Raw genomic sequence first — 14,320 nt, 5'->3', positions numbered from 1 at the left:
CTTGTTTACCAATTCTGGGGGAGTCAACTATATGTTATACTACTCTGGTTGTGAATAATGCAGTTTAAATCCTGGTATAGGGTTAGTCCATGTTAAATTATGTAAATTAAAGTTAACAAAAATATATACGTCAATTCCTTATTATAGTGAGTGACAGGCTATGAATGTTATACAAAAGAGTGTGCCATTTTTGTCCTGAGATCAACATCAGTTATCATTTGCACAATTACCAAATCCAGCGCAAAGTTGGATACACTTGGATTACAAATATTTCTCTCTCTCTCTCAAACTAAGACGTGGACCTTGACATCCTATTATGAGCATTTATTCATGCATGGACAAAAACTATATTTCACACTCCAATTACTTATTTAGCATCTACTAGCGCCCCCTTGTGGAACATACGAGATACCACAACATGGGCCATAAAAATTGACGTAACGTCCCATGTAACTATGGGAACGAGACCTACTAATATTTTGCGGTGGACCAAGTTTGAAATGTTAGGTAGCTAATGTTATGGGTGTAAGATGGCACAGTGATCCCATCTGTTGGTAAATGTTAATTACTGCAACTCCAGTGTTTTTACCGGTGTGCTTGAAATACCCGGATGTATTGCAATATACTGAACAAGACTGGTTACTCGCATCAATGCCTGTCTCGTCATTTAACATTCAAACATGGTGTCAGAGTCGGATAACTAACCATGCTTTCCGCAAATGAAAGTCACCTGTTCTGGTTTACCCCCTAAAAATGCTTATTTGAGTAAAACTTCGCCGGACGCCGGAATTGTCCTTAGCTAGAGTGAGTTCGCTAGTTAGCTTCAGTGTTGTTAGCACCGGTTAGACATGGCAGCGAACATTCCCCCTCCCGCCGTTATTAAGCTTAGCGGAGACTGGAGCACAAACTGGGATACGTTTAGAGGTGAATGGGAGGACTATGCACTACAACGGGACTTCAGGAAAAGGACGATGAGGTAGTGGCTGCCACTTTGATGACTATAATGGGAACAGAATGCCGACACGTATACAAACACAACCTGAACCTAACAGCAGCTCAGCAAGGTAACGCTACAGCTATTCTTGATGCTCTTGAACATTACTTTAAGCCAGCAAAGAACGTTATCTACGAGCGTTATGTTTTCGGTTGTTGCAAACAGGAGGACGGGGAGTCCATTGACAGCTTTGTTACTAGGCTAAGGGAAAAGGCAGCAACATGTGACTATGGTGCTTTAAGAGATGAACTGATCAGAGATAAGATAGTGCTTGGCATAACTGATGAGGGCCCCCGCAGACGTTTGCTGAGAGAACGTGACCTGACGCTGGTCTTGGCAGTGGAGACATGCCGTGCAGCAGAGCTTACAGATATACGGATAAGGTCCATGGAACTAGAAAGACAGACAACATATGAAATTCCCCTTTGCCACAGCTAATGCTAATACTACAGCCAACTCTGCAGCAGACAACCCCAATACGTGCCGATATTGTGGCATTTCTCATGGATGAGGAAAATAACACTGCCCAGCCTATGGGAAAATATGCAAATCCTGTGGTACAGCTAATCACTTCGCAAGGGTCTGCATGAAAAGCAAGAGAAAGGAGGGTGAAGTGCACTCCATTGAAACAAACACAGATGAAGGGAACAACAGCACAGAGGATGTATATGCTAGCGAGTGCATAGGGGCAGTGAGGGCAAAAGGACAAAAGTGGTTTGTCAGTCTGCTACTTAATAATAAACCACAGCAATGCCAGCTAGATTCAGGGGGCACATGTAACATTATGAGCCTTAAAGACAAAAGGAGGCTCGCGCCCAGAGAAAACTCACAGAGTAGCACCAAGCTGAAACTGTATTCAGGACAGTTCATGACCTCTTTAGGCCTGTTTGTGACAGAGTGTGTTTTACGTGGCCAGAAACACACCCTTGAGTTTGAAATAGTTGAGGCTAGTCAACAGCCATTACTGTCAGGTTCTACATGCGAGCGCCTTGGACTTATTAACTTCACCATCCCAGCTGATCTTAACATTATAGACGATGTCCAGGCTGGGCCCCTGAACAAGGAGACACTCCTAAGCAAGTACCATGATGTCTTCAACGCACCAGTTTAAAGTGCCAGAGGTCCGCTTTCATGGGCACATCTTGTCCTTCACTGGATTGAAGGCGGATCCTGAAAAAGTGAAGGCTGTCTTGGAAATGCCCCACCCATCTGACGTGAAGGCAGTGCAGCGTTTCGTTGGATTCGTCACCTACCTGGCCAAGTTCCTACCGCGGCTCTCTGAAGTGTGTGAGCCACTAAGGAGGCTCATGGACAAGGACACCATCTGGCATTGGCTCCCAAAACATGACGCAGCGGTGAGGGAAATAAAACAACTGGTCACCCAGACACCTGTACTGCGATACTACGATGTGTCAAAACCTGTCACGATTCAGAGTGACTCAAGCCAGTATGGACTTGGCTGTTGCCTCATGCAGGAGGGCCAGCCTGTGGCATTCGCCTCTAGGGCACTCACCCCAACAGAGCAGAACTATGCCCAGATAGAGAAGGAGTGCCTCAGCATTGTTTGCATGCCAACGCTTCCACCACTACCTGTACGGGCGCAACAATATTACCGCAGAGACAGATCACAAGCCCCTTATTGCTATATTCAGCAAGCCTCTCCTGAATGCCCCGAAATGACTGCAGAGCATGCTACTGGCCCTACAAAACTACAACCTCAAGGTGGTGTACAAGCCAGGGCCAGAGATGTATGTGAGTGACACGCTCAGCAGGGCTACTGCATCAGGCACTCACACACGCTCCATGCATGAACGACACACAGTGTGCAGCTTACAAACAGAGCAAGTGGATGTTGAACACATCAACCAGGCTGACTACCTCAATGTCACGGACCAGCGCCTTATACAAATCAGACAGCACACAGACAGGGACGAGCAACTCCAGGCATTGAGGTCTGTGATTCTGATGGGCTGGCCCGACTGCAAGGAAGAAACTGCTTTAGCCGTCAGAGATTATTGGCCAGTCAAAGAGGAGCTCAGTGTTCAAAACTGAGTAATATTCAAGGGTCAGAGAGTCGTTATTCCCCGGTCTCTGCGCCCTGAGATGTTGGCGCGCGTGCACTCGTCACATAACAAATGAGGCCTGTTACAGACAAGCACGTGACACACTGTATTGGCCAGGAATGCAGAGTCAAATCAAAGACTATGTCAGTAAATGCACAATCTGCAATGAATATGCCATTGAGCAACAGAGAGAGACGATGATGTCCCACGAGCTACCGATGCGCCCCTGGCAGATAGTAAGTCTAGATCTCTTCCAGCACAGTGGCGAAGACTTTCTGCTGGTAGTCGATCATTACTCAGACTTCTGGGAGATTGACCTCCTCCCCGACCTCTCAGCAGAGACAACAATCAAACGCTGCAAGGCTCAGTTTGCCCGCTATGGCCAGCCAGATAGGGTAATTTCAGACAATGGACCCCAATTCTCCGGAGTTGAGTTCCGAAAATTTGCTGCAGATTGGGAATTCGAGCACTTCACTTCATCACCACGACACCCAAAAGCTAATGGGAAGGCGGAGTCCGCAGTCAAAATCGCAAAGAACCTCTGCAAAAAAGCTCTGCGAGAGGGCAAAGATGCCTGGAAAGCAATCCTGCAGTGGCGCAATACTCTGACAGAAGGCATGGATAGCAGCCCGGCCCAGCGCCTCATGGCACGGCGCTTAAAAGCAGCTCTGCCAGTAGCCAGCACTCTCCTGGAGCCATGTGTGGTGACAGACGTGCTGGTGAAGCTACGTCACAGAAGACAGGTCTCCAAGTTCATCTATGACAAATCAGCAAAAGACTTACCTGAGCTCAGGGTGGGTGAAACGGTGCGGATGAAGACACTACCAGGGGACCGGACTGGCCTCTGGAGACTCGGATCCTGTGTACAGAAAGTGGCACCACGCTCCTACTTGGTCGAGGTGAATGGATCACTGTACCTTCGTAACAGGGTTGACCTTCGGATTGCTGAGCCAGCACCTACTCAGAACCCTGATGGTCAAAGGGGTCGCATGACAAAAGACAGAACCCCAGCAAGTCACATGGGGCCTGAGGCACTGGGCGAAGAGCCAGGGGATCACAGGTCGGCCGCTCCCTCGCCCATCAATACTCCCCTTAGACAGTCAGGTGACACGCCTGTGCGGGAACCCGCAGTCCTCGCAGACAAGTCTTTTCACGCTGTGGGCGTCTGTCCCAGCCACCAAAAATACTTAATCTGTAGGTTTCCCATTAGGGATTGTTGACAGACAGAGATAAAAGTGAAGAGCGTATCAAAATGTGTTAAGTTGTTACCTGAAAAAAAAAAACTAAACTGTTCATGTTGGAAATTATTACTAGGTTTGTTTTGTTAGTGAATTGACAGCTCCTGTCCTATTTTATAAAAGGGAAGATGTTATGGGTGTAAGATGGCACAGTGATGCCATCTGTTGGTAAATGTTAATTACTGCAACTCCAGTGTTTTTACCGGTGTGCTTGAAATACCCGGATGTATTGCTATATACTGAACAAGACTGGTTACTCGCATCAATGCCTCTGTCTCATCATTTAACATTCAAACAGCTAAGTTAGATAGTTAATAAAGCTAGTTAGCCATTTTCCCATCTAAATGGACAGTTATATATTCATGCAAGCTACCGAGCTAGCTCCCATAAGATCAACTTTTACACGCAGTGATTTTTTTTTTTGCATTCGAGCCCTCATTGCTAACTGTAACGTTAGCTAACTAACAGTTGGGTAGCGAAGCTGTCTGAGGTATTTCCTGTTTTTGTCTCTTCTCTAATATCTTCTCTTGCCTAAAAAAAAGTTAACCTGTCAAAGATAATGTAGGCCACAACAAAGTTTCTACCCATGACTTTATCTTTTCTGTCAATGTCATCTGTATCTGCAAAATCTGACATCCCTTTAAATGATAAGTTGTGCTGTTTGCCTCATTTATGGCAGGAATTCTTGGGAGTTTTCTTTTCATTAATGGGCTCAACAGAGGAATATGAAGACGAACTCAGCAAATAGTGGCTAAAGCTTGGCGTTTTGTGGCAGAACTAATGATACAGAACATCCTGCAATTAGGCCTGCTCCAAAAAGAGATAGTCAACACAGGACCATGCATGAGGCACAGCAAGGCCAAGGGATGGTTCCCTAGAGGGAGGAAAAGGGACCCCATCCCAGCAGCCAATTTGGCCTCTTTACTCTCACTACCACCACTGGAGTCTCAGGAGCACCATGCCTCCTCACCAGCCTTCATGTATAAGCCCAAGCCAGGTTGAGCCCTCAGCACTGGAAACATCTCCCCTGCTCTCACTCCTCTGTCCATGGTGGATCTCCCTCGCCTAGTGGCAGAAGTGGGTCTTGAGGTGGCATTGGGGAAGTCACTGTGGATGGAGGGACCTCGTCTGATTGCTTCAGTGCTGGGGACTGATATCGCTGTCAAAGCTACTCCAGTGTCATTTGAGGAATCTGCACTGGACAAGTAGGTTAAGCAGTGAGCATGTGTGTTTGCTGCTTCATTTCACTTGTGTTCAAATGTGACAGTGGTCTTTCCAAAAAATTCAGATAGAACATTTAGTATTGTGGTGTCCATTGTTGATTCAGCTTTACAGATCATGGAGACGTGTCCCGGGTAAAGATGGCTGATCAAGACAGAGACAGAAGAAAAGATGCCAAGCACAGAGAGCCTCTGACTGGCACAGAGGTGGTAGAAATCTTTGCAAAGAAAGCTGTGAACAATGGCCCTTTCAGGTAGTGAACACCATAGCCAAATAAAATTGTATTTGTCACATGCGCCGAATACAACAGGTGTACACCTTACAGTGAAATGCTTACTTACAAGCCCATAACCAACAATACAGTTAAGAAAAATAAGTGTTAAGTAAAAAATAAAAGTAACAAATAATTAAAGAGCAGCAGTAAAAAAACAATAGCGTGGCTTTTTACAGGGGGTACCGGTACAGAGTCAATGTGCAGGGGCACTGGTTAGTCATGTAGGTTGAGTTAAAGTGACTATGCATAGATAATAAACAGAGAGTAGCAGCAGCATAAAATGGGGGGGGAGCCATTTGATTAGCTGTTCATGAGTCTTACGGCTTGGGGGTAGAAGCTGTTAAGAAGTCTTTTGGACCTAGACTTGCCGTGCAGTAGCAGAGAACTGTCAATGACTAGGGTGACTGGAGTCTTTGACAACTTTTAGGGCCTTCCTCTGACACCGCCTGGTATGGAGGTCCTGGATGGCAGGAAGCTTGGCCCCAGTAATGTACTGGGCCGTACGCACTACCCTCTGTAGTGCCTTGCGGTCGGAGGCTGAGCAGTTGCTATACCAGGCAGTGATGCAACCAGTCAGGATGCTCTCGATAGTGCAGCTGTAAAACCTTTTTAGGATCTGAGGGGGAATAGGCTTTGTTGTGCCCTCTTCCAACTGTCTTGGTCTGTTTGGACCATGATAGTTTGTTGATGTGGACACCAAGGAACTTGAAGCTCTCAACCTCCTCCGCTACAGTCCCGTCGATGAGAATGGGGGCGTGCTCGGTCCTCCTTTTCCTGTAGTCCACAATCATCTCCTTTGTCTTGATCACATTGAGGGCGAGGTTGTTGTCCTGGCACCACACAGCCAGGTCTCTGACCTCATCCCTATAGGCTGTCTGATCATTGTCGGTGATCAGGCCTACCACTGTTGTGTCATCAACAAACTTGATGGTGTTGGAGTCGTGCCTGGCCGTGCAGTCATTGTGAACAGGGAGTACAGGAGGGGACTGAGCACGCACCGCTGAGTTGAGGATCAGCGTGGCGGATGTGTTGTTACCTACCCTTACCACCTGGGGGCGGCCCGTCTGGAGGTCCAGGATCCAGTTGCAGAGGGAGGTGTTTAGTCCCAGGGTCCTTAGCTTAGTGATGAGCTTTGAGGGCACTATGCTGTTGAACGCTGAGCTGTAGTCAATGAATAGCATTCTCACATAGGTGTTCCTTTTGTCCAGGTGGGAAAGGGCAGTGTGGAGTTATCACAGGTAATGTTGGACAGGACAGGAGATTAGCTATCTCCCCAGTTGTACCACAGTCCATAATTTGATAGAATATGTTGTTCATCCCATAACATGGTTTACCAAGGAAAAATGTCTAATACATGGTAAACAGGAGTTAAAGCACTGGGGGAAAAACAGGCAACGATATACATTTTCTTACGCTCATCGCTTGTGTTTGTATGTGCATGGTTCTCAGCTTTTTGGGAGAAGGACAGTGAGCCGACTGGTGTCAGCAGCTTCTACAAGCGGGAGCATCAGTGTGCTCTATCAGCTCCCAGGCTGGTGCTGCCCAAGCTGACCCCTCTGATGGTCCAGGACAAAGGCTGACAGGGCAGTACTGCCCACTGTCCAGGAAACAGCTGGAATGGCAGCTCAGCCTCAACGCTGGGGTTTAGGAGGTCCAGAGAGAGCAAGCCAGGATCACACAGATCATTCACACTTTATCTTTTAACTACTTTCTCTGAAAAGCTCTACAACGATGCCCTATCTTTCAAAACGTTTGGTTTCGGACCATGGAATGTTTGTTGATTCTCCCTTGACCCACAGGAGGCTGGGCTTGAGATCCAGCAGCTGTGTGAGGGACACTCCCGGTTGGTTGACATCCATCTGTTCACCAGCCAATGGAATCCAGCCTCTCTGGAGACCAATAGGGGCATGCCTGCCTTACACTACGAGGAGCACATTCAGAAGGTGCGCTTCTGGACTGACAGGGTACGCACAGTGCCCTCTCTCACCACCTCAAAAAAGCTGCTCATCGTCACCTGCTCCCACATCCAGGAGAAGATAGGTGTGGGTATGTTGGTGTTTTTTTTGGTTGCATGTGCTGTGTGACTTTAGATCAACTTAGTTACTGCATGTGTGTGCGAGTGTGTGGCAGTGTTTTACTGGTATCACTGGGGACTTTTTATGGTCTTGTTATCTGATTGTGCGGCCCTGCACATCAGCCCAGGTCAAAAGTAGTGCCCTATATAGGGAGCCATTTGGGAAGAATACTGAATGTGTGGTTTTGCTTCCCCATGCAGGGCCTCTGTTGAACTCCATAGAGGGGGGATTTGTTGACTGTTGATTGAGGAGCTTCCTTTAATCAATACTTTATATTTTAATCAACCCCATTGGATTTATTCCCTCAGGTGAAACGCTGTGCGAAAATGTCTAATGACATTCAATAACAACTGAAGTACCTACACTCGCTCTACGAAACCGTTCGCACCAACTAGACAGATGACCCCAGATGAGCTGGTATTGGAGGAACAGGTTAAACATAGCTTTTGATTTGTCTGAATAATTTTCTTGTACCTATTTTGAGTCATCAGAAGAAGAGCTACCTACAGATATTGTTTGTTATTATTTATTAGATGCTGGACCTGTGGGACATTTTTGTTCCTCTCCTGAAGCAGCGAGCAGAGACAGTGTGCCAGCATCTTTCCTCCATGGCTGACACCATGGACAACACCTTCTCCTCCCTGGCCCACGACCTGGATGAGACTAAAACCACCTCTGGACCATATCTGGACCCCACTCAGAATGCTGCTCAGATGCTCAACAAGCTCAAGACCATGTGCAGACAGGTGTATGCTGTCTCTGCTCGCCTTGACAGAGCTCAGCAGGACCAGTAACAGTCTCAGAGGTGAGATGAGAGAGGGACTGAGGGTTCCTGCCCTGTGTTTACATTGCTCCTTCCTCACTCTCTTATCTTTGTCCTCTCTGTAGGAAACCCTCTGGATTTTACTTTTGTAACCGAAGCCAGGCAGAAGATGGAAGCTCACAAAGGACTGTGGGAGCTGATGTTTCCACCGCCCAGATCCAAGAGTGGAGGCTGCTGCTCATCAGCAAGGTGTCTGTCTGGTTGCTCTATTCTAATAGCCTCTCTGTTGATCAACAAGGTACCTAGTATGCTTATTGAATCTGATATGGGAAGGACTAATATTTTCACCTACTGTTAATTTCATGTTAATGTGAGTCTACTTGCAAGAATTGTGACGTTAGTTTTTTCCTACTAAACTTAGCTGAATGCACTGACTAAGTCGATCTGAATTAGAGCGTCTTCTAAATGACCAAAGTAAAAAAAAATATAAATGTTTGGTGTCAGTTTGTTGTGTCGAGAGCCCAGGAGAAAGTGGATGAGCGGCTGCAGCAGGCGGTATCCCTTGCCAGGACCATCCCTTCCCAAGATGCTGTGCTGCAGGAGACCTTGCTTGAGCGTTTCATCCAGCAGCTCCCTGTGCTGGCCAAACTCAGCAGCCCCACACTCAAACACAAACACTGGAAGATCATCTTCAAAGGTTAGACCAGTGCTTCTGTAGTAGTGTGGCGTAGTAACAAATCCCCACCTCGGGACCCATGCAACCTCCGCAGTTTTAAAGCTAATTTCCTGCAATTGTGATATGAGTGACTCAAACATTACATCAAAATCAATGGGCTAAAAAAAACCTAGCTAAAAACATTAGCTGACAAAGGGTGGCTACTTTAACACTATTTTGGTTACTACATGGTTCCATATATGTTATTTCATTCATAGTCTTGATGTCATTATTATTCTACAATGTAGAAAATAGTAAAAATAAAGAAAAACCCTTGAATGAGTAGGTGTGTCCAAAGTTGACTGTTACTGTATTAAAGATTAGAACTCATATCCTATGAATTTTAAGTACATTACCCTACTTACATGTTCAACCTTCAGCAGTCATAGGAATCTGTTCTTCTGATTAAACGAAGGAACATTTCTTTGACTGTCTTTTGCCATCTCTGTAGACTTATCAGGCCTGCTGCAAAGTCTGGAGCAACGTGTTCTGGCTTTGGCCAACACCAGCGACCCCTTTGTGTTGGTTTTTAGTGCTGGTTTGGCAGGAGAGCTGGTGAAGGTTCACAGCCAAACCCTGAACACCCTGCTTCAAGACTCCAAGAAGCCCTTTGGCAGGGTCAGGAGCACCAATGAGCTGACCCATCCAGGCCCGGGACAGACTACTAGCCCTGAAGGACAGCTTGGGACGCAAGGATGACATCAGGGTCGTGAGTGTAGGAGCTCCATCCCTGCGACCCCTATGTTACTTCCTCCAGGCAGAGTGGGACGGACTGGTTGTGGTTTCCTACCTGCGCTCTGAGCTCAACCTGCCCATGCGAAACAGCAAGCCTCTCTCCTGACCGCCTCAAGCCTGTTCCGCCGAGAGCAGAGCTGCTGAAGGCGTACCTATGTGATGAGGTCCAACCAATGCCTACTGCCTGTCTGCCTTCTCCAAGGCCAGGGCCTTTGTGTGTGTTAATCAGGGAGGCTGCCCATGCCAAGCAGAGGGACATCAGAAACATCTCTCTGCATTTCCAGGTAGTCATCTCTAAACTGCCTCCCAAAGCTACCAGTATCACTCGTTCTTATTAGACCTACTAAAAATCACAATCCATTTATGAATTGCTGTTTCACCTTGTCTCACTAGGTGCTGAAACAACCCCAGCCTCTCTTCCCCTGAGCTGTGTGTTCTAGGACTGAGAGGGGCACTGTGGGATACAAGGCCTTGGAGCACTGCAGGACACGCTCTCTCCAGCCCTGCCTGCTCCCCCTCCTCTGGGTCAGAGCACGGGGAGCACACGCTCTCTCCATCCCTGCCTGCTCCCCCTCCTCTGGGTCAGAGCACGGGTGAGGAACACAGACACTGTCCGAGCCCCAGACAGCCCCCCCCTGCAACGCCTCCTCCCTGCCCCCTCTATCTGGATGGAGAGCATGGGTATAGAAGATACTGGGAACTGGCTGAGAATAACATTATCACCCGTGTTCCCCTAGTGGCCAATCTAGATCCTGTGCCATGTACACTGAGACGAGTGAGGCCTGCGAATACCCTTTGAAACTAGACTGCAGAATGCAATGCTGCGATTATGTTGAAGCACTTCTAGACAGAGAAGGTTTTTAATAAAAAATATACCAATGACGTCAACAACTTTTGAACATGTTCTCTTTGAAACAGACATATGAAAGCCCACAAAAGGTTATTGACAATATCAGCAATCCTTGATACATTGTTTGGGGGTCAAAAACACCAGCTCATCTATGAAAGTTATTTTCATATTTACAGTTACATCCAGTAGAAGATACATTTTCTGTTACTGCCCTTCCTGCTTGACTTCTCTCCTGGGTGTGTATCCCAAATGGCACCCTATTCCCTATATAGTGCACTACCTTGGATCAGAGCCCTATGGGCCCTGTTCAAAAGTAATGCAGTATAAAGGGAATAGAGTGCCATTTGTAACATATGTTTGGAACAGTTTCTCCCATGTTCTCATCACTGTTACCCTCATCGTTTCTTGTACAAACAAGGCCTCAGCTCCAGTCCTCCTGCCTTCTTTACCCTCTCTGGAGCTTCTGCAATCTTTTCAAACTCAAAGGAGTAAAAGTGGCTATTCTCTGTGTCCTAAGGAGGGAGCAAAATGAATAGGGTAGGGTATTGTAAAGATGCATTTCTTAAAGCTAAAAACATGGCCATCCCTGTTTACTATGATTACTGCCTTACCTTTGTGACCAACTTGAATCCCAGGCTGGACAAAGCACCCATGAAGTTCCTCATATTCTCAAATCTACTTGCCACCTCTGCAATTTTCAGGATACCCCTGCAAAAAATGACAGTGTTTAATAATAAATGATGACATCAATAGGGAAAATAAATGGGAACACCTTCTACTCCAGCATATTGCCATACTGTAGCTCTGTTTTTCTGCACAATATATCTTACCCCATCACCAGCACACGGTTAGCCTCAAATAGAAAATCCCCAAGGTTAGTCCCCATAAGAGAGAGACAGAATACAGCTATGTCCACAGTACCATCCTTGAGTGGTACCTGCAGAGAGGTGGGACAACAACAGAAATCATACATCATTATTACGTGAAAAACAGACTGCATAGTAAACAGGCATGGATGAAACAGATTCAGGATCAATGTAAAGTTGGACTCACATTAGCCATGTCGCAGACAGTTACACAGTCACAGATGGGTGCCAAGTCAAAACTGTGGACTTTGTTCTTCAAGCTAAGAGCAATTTTGCAGTCGCCACAGCCAAAATCTGCCACTACCAGAGAGGCAGGCCTGAAATCAACACAAATGGTCTTACAAAGAAAGCCACATGCTATTTCAATGTGGATTCCCCCACCCCAGAACGAATACAAGAAAAATACAAAAACTATGCAGACTTATTGCAAACACTGCAAGTATGTTAGGGTCAGATAGAAGCATAACACAACTCACTTGTGGCGTATGTAGGAGATGATGGCGTCGACAGGATTAGCTGGCCAGCGCTGGACCTGTGCCGTAAAGCCCCTGTGGTAGATGCTAAAAGCCTGGGGGTCCTGTCTGAACATGCGTTTTGCCTCCCCACTAGACGTGGTGTACAGAACCTCGTTAATATAGCGGAACCGCGCTGACTCCAAACGCTGCTCCATGCGGGACCTCAGAGCAGCTGAGCGGTCTGCAGGAGCCTCTTTCACCTCCTCTGTGGTGCGTGTCTCCTCCTCCTGCTCTGTAGGTTGATCTTTCTTTTCCAGGCTCTGGCCATGGAGCATTCTCCTGAGCTTTTCTCTCCGCCGGTCCTGCCCTTTACTCTCGTCCCGTTTCCTCCTCTTCACGCCGGACGGCTCCGTTTGCTGCTCCTCGTTAACCACCACCCGAGGTGTCTCTTCTGTCTTTAACCCTTTACCTAGTGGAACTGCTTTTTCTTGAATGCTCCCCTTTGTCTTTTTCTCTGACAAATTCTTATTGTTTTGGACTGTTTCTGTGCCTGGAGTGGAAGCAGTCTCATTGAAAGTCGTCTCTTTTCCCTCTGGGACCTTTTTCCTTTTCTGTGTTTTACGCTCACCCTCTTTCTGTTTGTTTTTCTTTGTATGGCGTTGTGTCTGGACAACCACTGTTTCCCTGTTCACACCAGAAGCTGTTTTTTGCCCATCTTCTGTATCCTTTTGCACAGTGGTCTCTGCTTTTGTGTTTTTTGGGGGGGTGGTATTCTCTCCATTTTTTATTTTGTATTTGTTTTTACATTTCTTCTTGTTCTTCATCTTGTTTTTCCATTGCTTTCGGTTTAATCTCTCAATCTCAGCATCTGTTGCAGCTTTTCCTTGTTTACTACCACCCATAATGGACTCTGTATTCTTTACCTTTTTGAACCCTAGGAAATAGAGAGAACCTCAAACCTCTTTTCAACTTAAGACAATCAATTGACAGTTGTGCTTGTGAAACTCACCTGCTTTTATTGGTTTCTTTGCTTTTATTGGCTTTTTAGCTTCAGGCACTGCAGTCTCCTCGGCACACAAATCTCCACTGTCCTTATCGGTCTCTTCTCCTGAAGCAGCTACTTTCTTGCATCCTCTTTTGCTTCTTTTCTTTTTCCTCTTGGTGTGTGGTGTCAGTATGGCCTCTGTTTCGCTGTCACTACCTGCTTCCCGAGGGGCACCATTGCTCTTGCTCCAGTTTGGCACTGACCCCAGTGTTTGGAGGGTCCGTAACAAACTCTTCTTCTTCCCAACACATTTTGTCTGTTCGGGAAAGGAGAGTGAAGGTGTCAAATTAAATACCATGGGAAAACCAAAATTCAACCCTCTATTTGAATAAGTGGTCACTGGAAACGTGAGTTATGCCTGGCTTGCTAGCTACATAGGTACATTTAATTATAAAGAAAATTGAGATGGCTGCTCACCGTGATATTGGTGCTGTCAGACAGTTTGAAACTGCTGATGACCGTCTTGGTCAGAGCTTTGGCTTCTGGGTCATCGTTCCACTCATCCTCCTCAGCGAACATGCTTGACCAGCGCTGTAACTAACGGTAATGCATTACGTGAACAGGTAAAAAATAACGCACATGTATGAGAATAAATGGTCTCTAGACTAGTGTGATGTTTTTCGGTAATGGCAGTAGATTCCAAAAAATATGAAATCAACGCTAACCTGCTTCTAGATTGAACAAGCTAGCGTTATATCAGACATGGTATTTAGCAGCCATACGTCAAAACAACTAGCAACATTCATTCCAATACAGCGACGACAACTTCACTCACCTGTCAGATGACTTATCAACACGATATGTTAACGGACTTAATTTAATCGATCAAATGTGGAGGTTTAGAAGGTTATCTGTGGATATTGCCAATTTTTGTTAAGCCACGTTTGGCTCGCACATTGACGGACCAAAACAAGCGCATGTGAATGACGTAAGTCTCTCCGCAAAGGATGATGGGACATGAGTCTTATTTGATTTGTATGACTACCAATGGAGGACACCAAAATACGTTTTAAAAAATCATGAATC

General features: G+C 46.4%; 3 protein-coding genes across 4 annotated transcripts; 2 read left to right on the top strand and 1 right to left on the bottom strand.

The window, feature by feature from the left end:
• Nucleotides 1–644: 644 nt before the first annotated feature.
• Nucleotides 645–4,557, top strand: ervk-19 (endogenous retrovirus group K member 19, envelope). Its single transcript, NM_001139925.1, is given in 1 exon segment — nucleotides 645–4,557. A coding segment is annotated over 1 exon segment (675 nt). The 5' UTR covers nucleotides 645–2,079; the 3' UTR covers nucleotides 2,755–4,557.
• A 950-nt stretch (nucleotides 4,558–5,507) lies between these two features.
• Nucleotides 5,508–10,969, top strand: LOC123723702 (uncharacterized). Its single transcript, XM_014214209.3, has 7 exons — nucleotides 5,508–7,836; nucleotides 8,174–8,297; nucleotides 8,399–8,670; nucleotides 8,754–8,926; nucleotides 9,133–9,325; nucleotides 9,795–10,362; nucleotides 10,472–10,969. Exons 3-6 carry the CDS (start codon nucleotides 8,523–8,525, stop codon nucleotides 10,040–10,042), a joined length of 762 nt encoding a protein of 253 aa, XP_014069684.1. The 5' UTR covers nucleotides 5,508–7,836; nucleotides 8,174–8,297; nucleotides 8,399–8,522; the 3' UTR covers nucleotides 10,043–10,362; nucleotides 10,472–10,969.
• LOC106612810 (uncharacterized) lies at nucleotides 10,968–14,226 on the bottom strand. Of its 2 annotated transcripts, none has more exons than XM_014214325.2 (8): nucleotides 14,070–14,226; nucleotides 13,712–13,831; nucleotides 13,259–13,550; nucleotides 12,271–13,183; nucleotides 11,982–12,111; nucleotides 11,759–11,865; nucleotides 11,540–11,636; nucleotides 10,968–11,440 (listed from the first exon to the last, which is right to left on the bottom strand). In XM_014214325.2, exons 2-8 carry the CDS (start codon nucleotides 13,811–13,813, stop codon nucleotides 11,324–11,326), a joined length of 1,758 nt encoding a protein of 585 aa, XP_014069800.1. In that variant the 5' UTR covers nucleotides 13,814–13,831; nucleotides 14,070–14,226; the 3' UTR covers nucleotides 10,968–11,323. The 2 variants fall into 2 exon arrangements, with proteins under 2 accessions (XP_014069800.1, XP_014069801.1); XM_014214326.2 differs by having other exon boundaries at nucleotides 13,712–13,825.
• Nucleotides 14,227–14,320: the final 94 nt, after the last annotated feature.

Source organism: Salmo salar, chromosome 09 (genome assembly GCF_965601325.2).
Source record: "Salmo salar chromosome 09, fSalSal1, whole genome shotgun sequence".
Taxonomy (NCBI): Eukaryota; Metazoa; Chordata; class Actinopteri; order Salmoniformes; family Salmonidae; genus Salmo; species Salmo salar.
Note: the sequence above shows the minus strand (reverse complement) of the source record. Positions and strands in the feature narration are given on the sequence as shown.

What these genes read in the sequence shown, in the direction of transcription:
- LOC123723702 (XM_014214209.3), top strand. Translation starts at nt 8,523, where the DNA reads ATGAGACTAAAACCACCTCTGGACCATATCTGGACCCCACTCAGAATG. An exon ending in CCTCTCTGTTGATCAACAAG is followed by an intron (nt 8,927 to 9,132) that starts GTACCTAGTATG and finishes GTTTGGTGTCAG; the next exon opens with TTTGTTGTGTCGAGAGCCCA. An exon ending in CTGGAAGATCATCTTCAAAG is followed by an intron (nt 9,326 to 9,794) that starts GTTAGACCAGTG and finishes CCATCTCTGTAG; the next exon opens with ACTTATCAGGCCTGCTGCAA.
- LOC106612810 (XM_014214325.2), bottom strand. Translation starts at nt 13,813, where the DNA reads ATGTTCGCTGAGGAGGATGAGTGGAACGATGACCCAGAAGCCAAAGCT. An exon ending in AAAGAAACCAATAAAAGCAG is followed by an intron (nt 13,184 to 13,258) that starts GTGAGTTTCACA and finishes TCTATTTCCTAG; the next exon opens with GGTTCAAAAAGGTAAAGAAT. An exon ending in CTGTCTGCGACATGGCTAAT is followed by an intron (nt 11,866 to 11,981) that starts GTGAGTCCAACT and finishes ACCTCTCTGCAG; the next exon opens with GTACCACTCAAGGATGGTAC.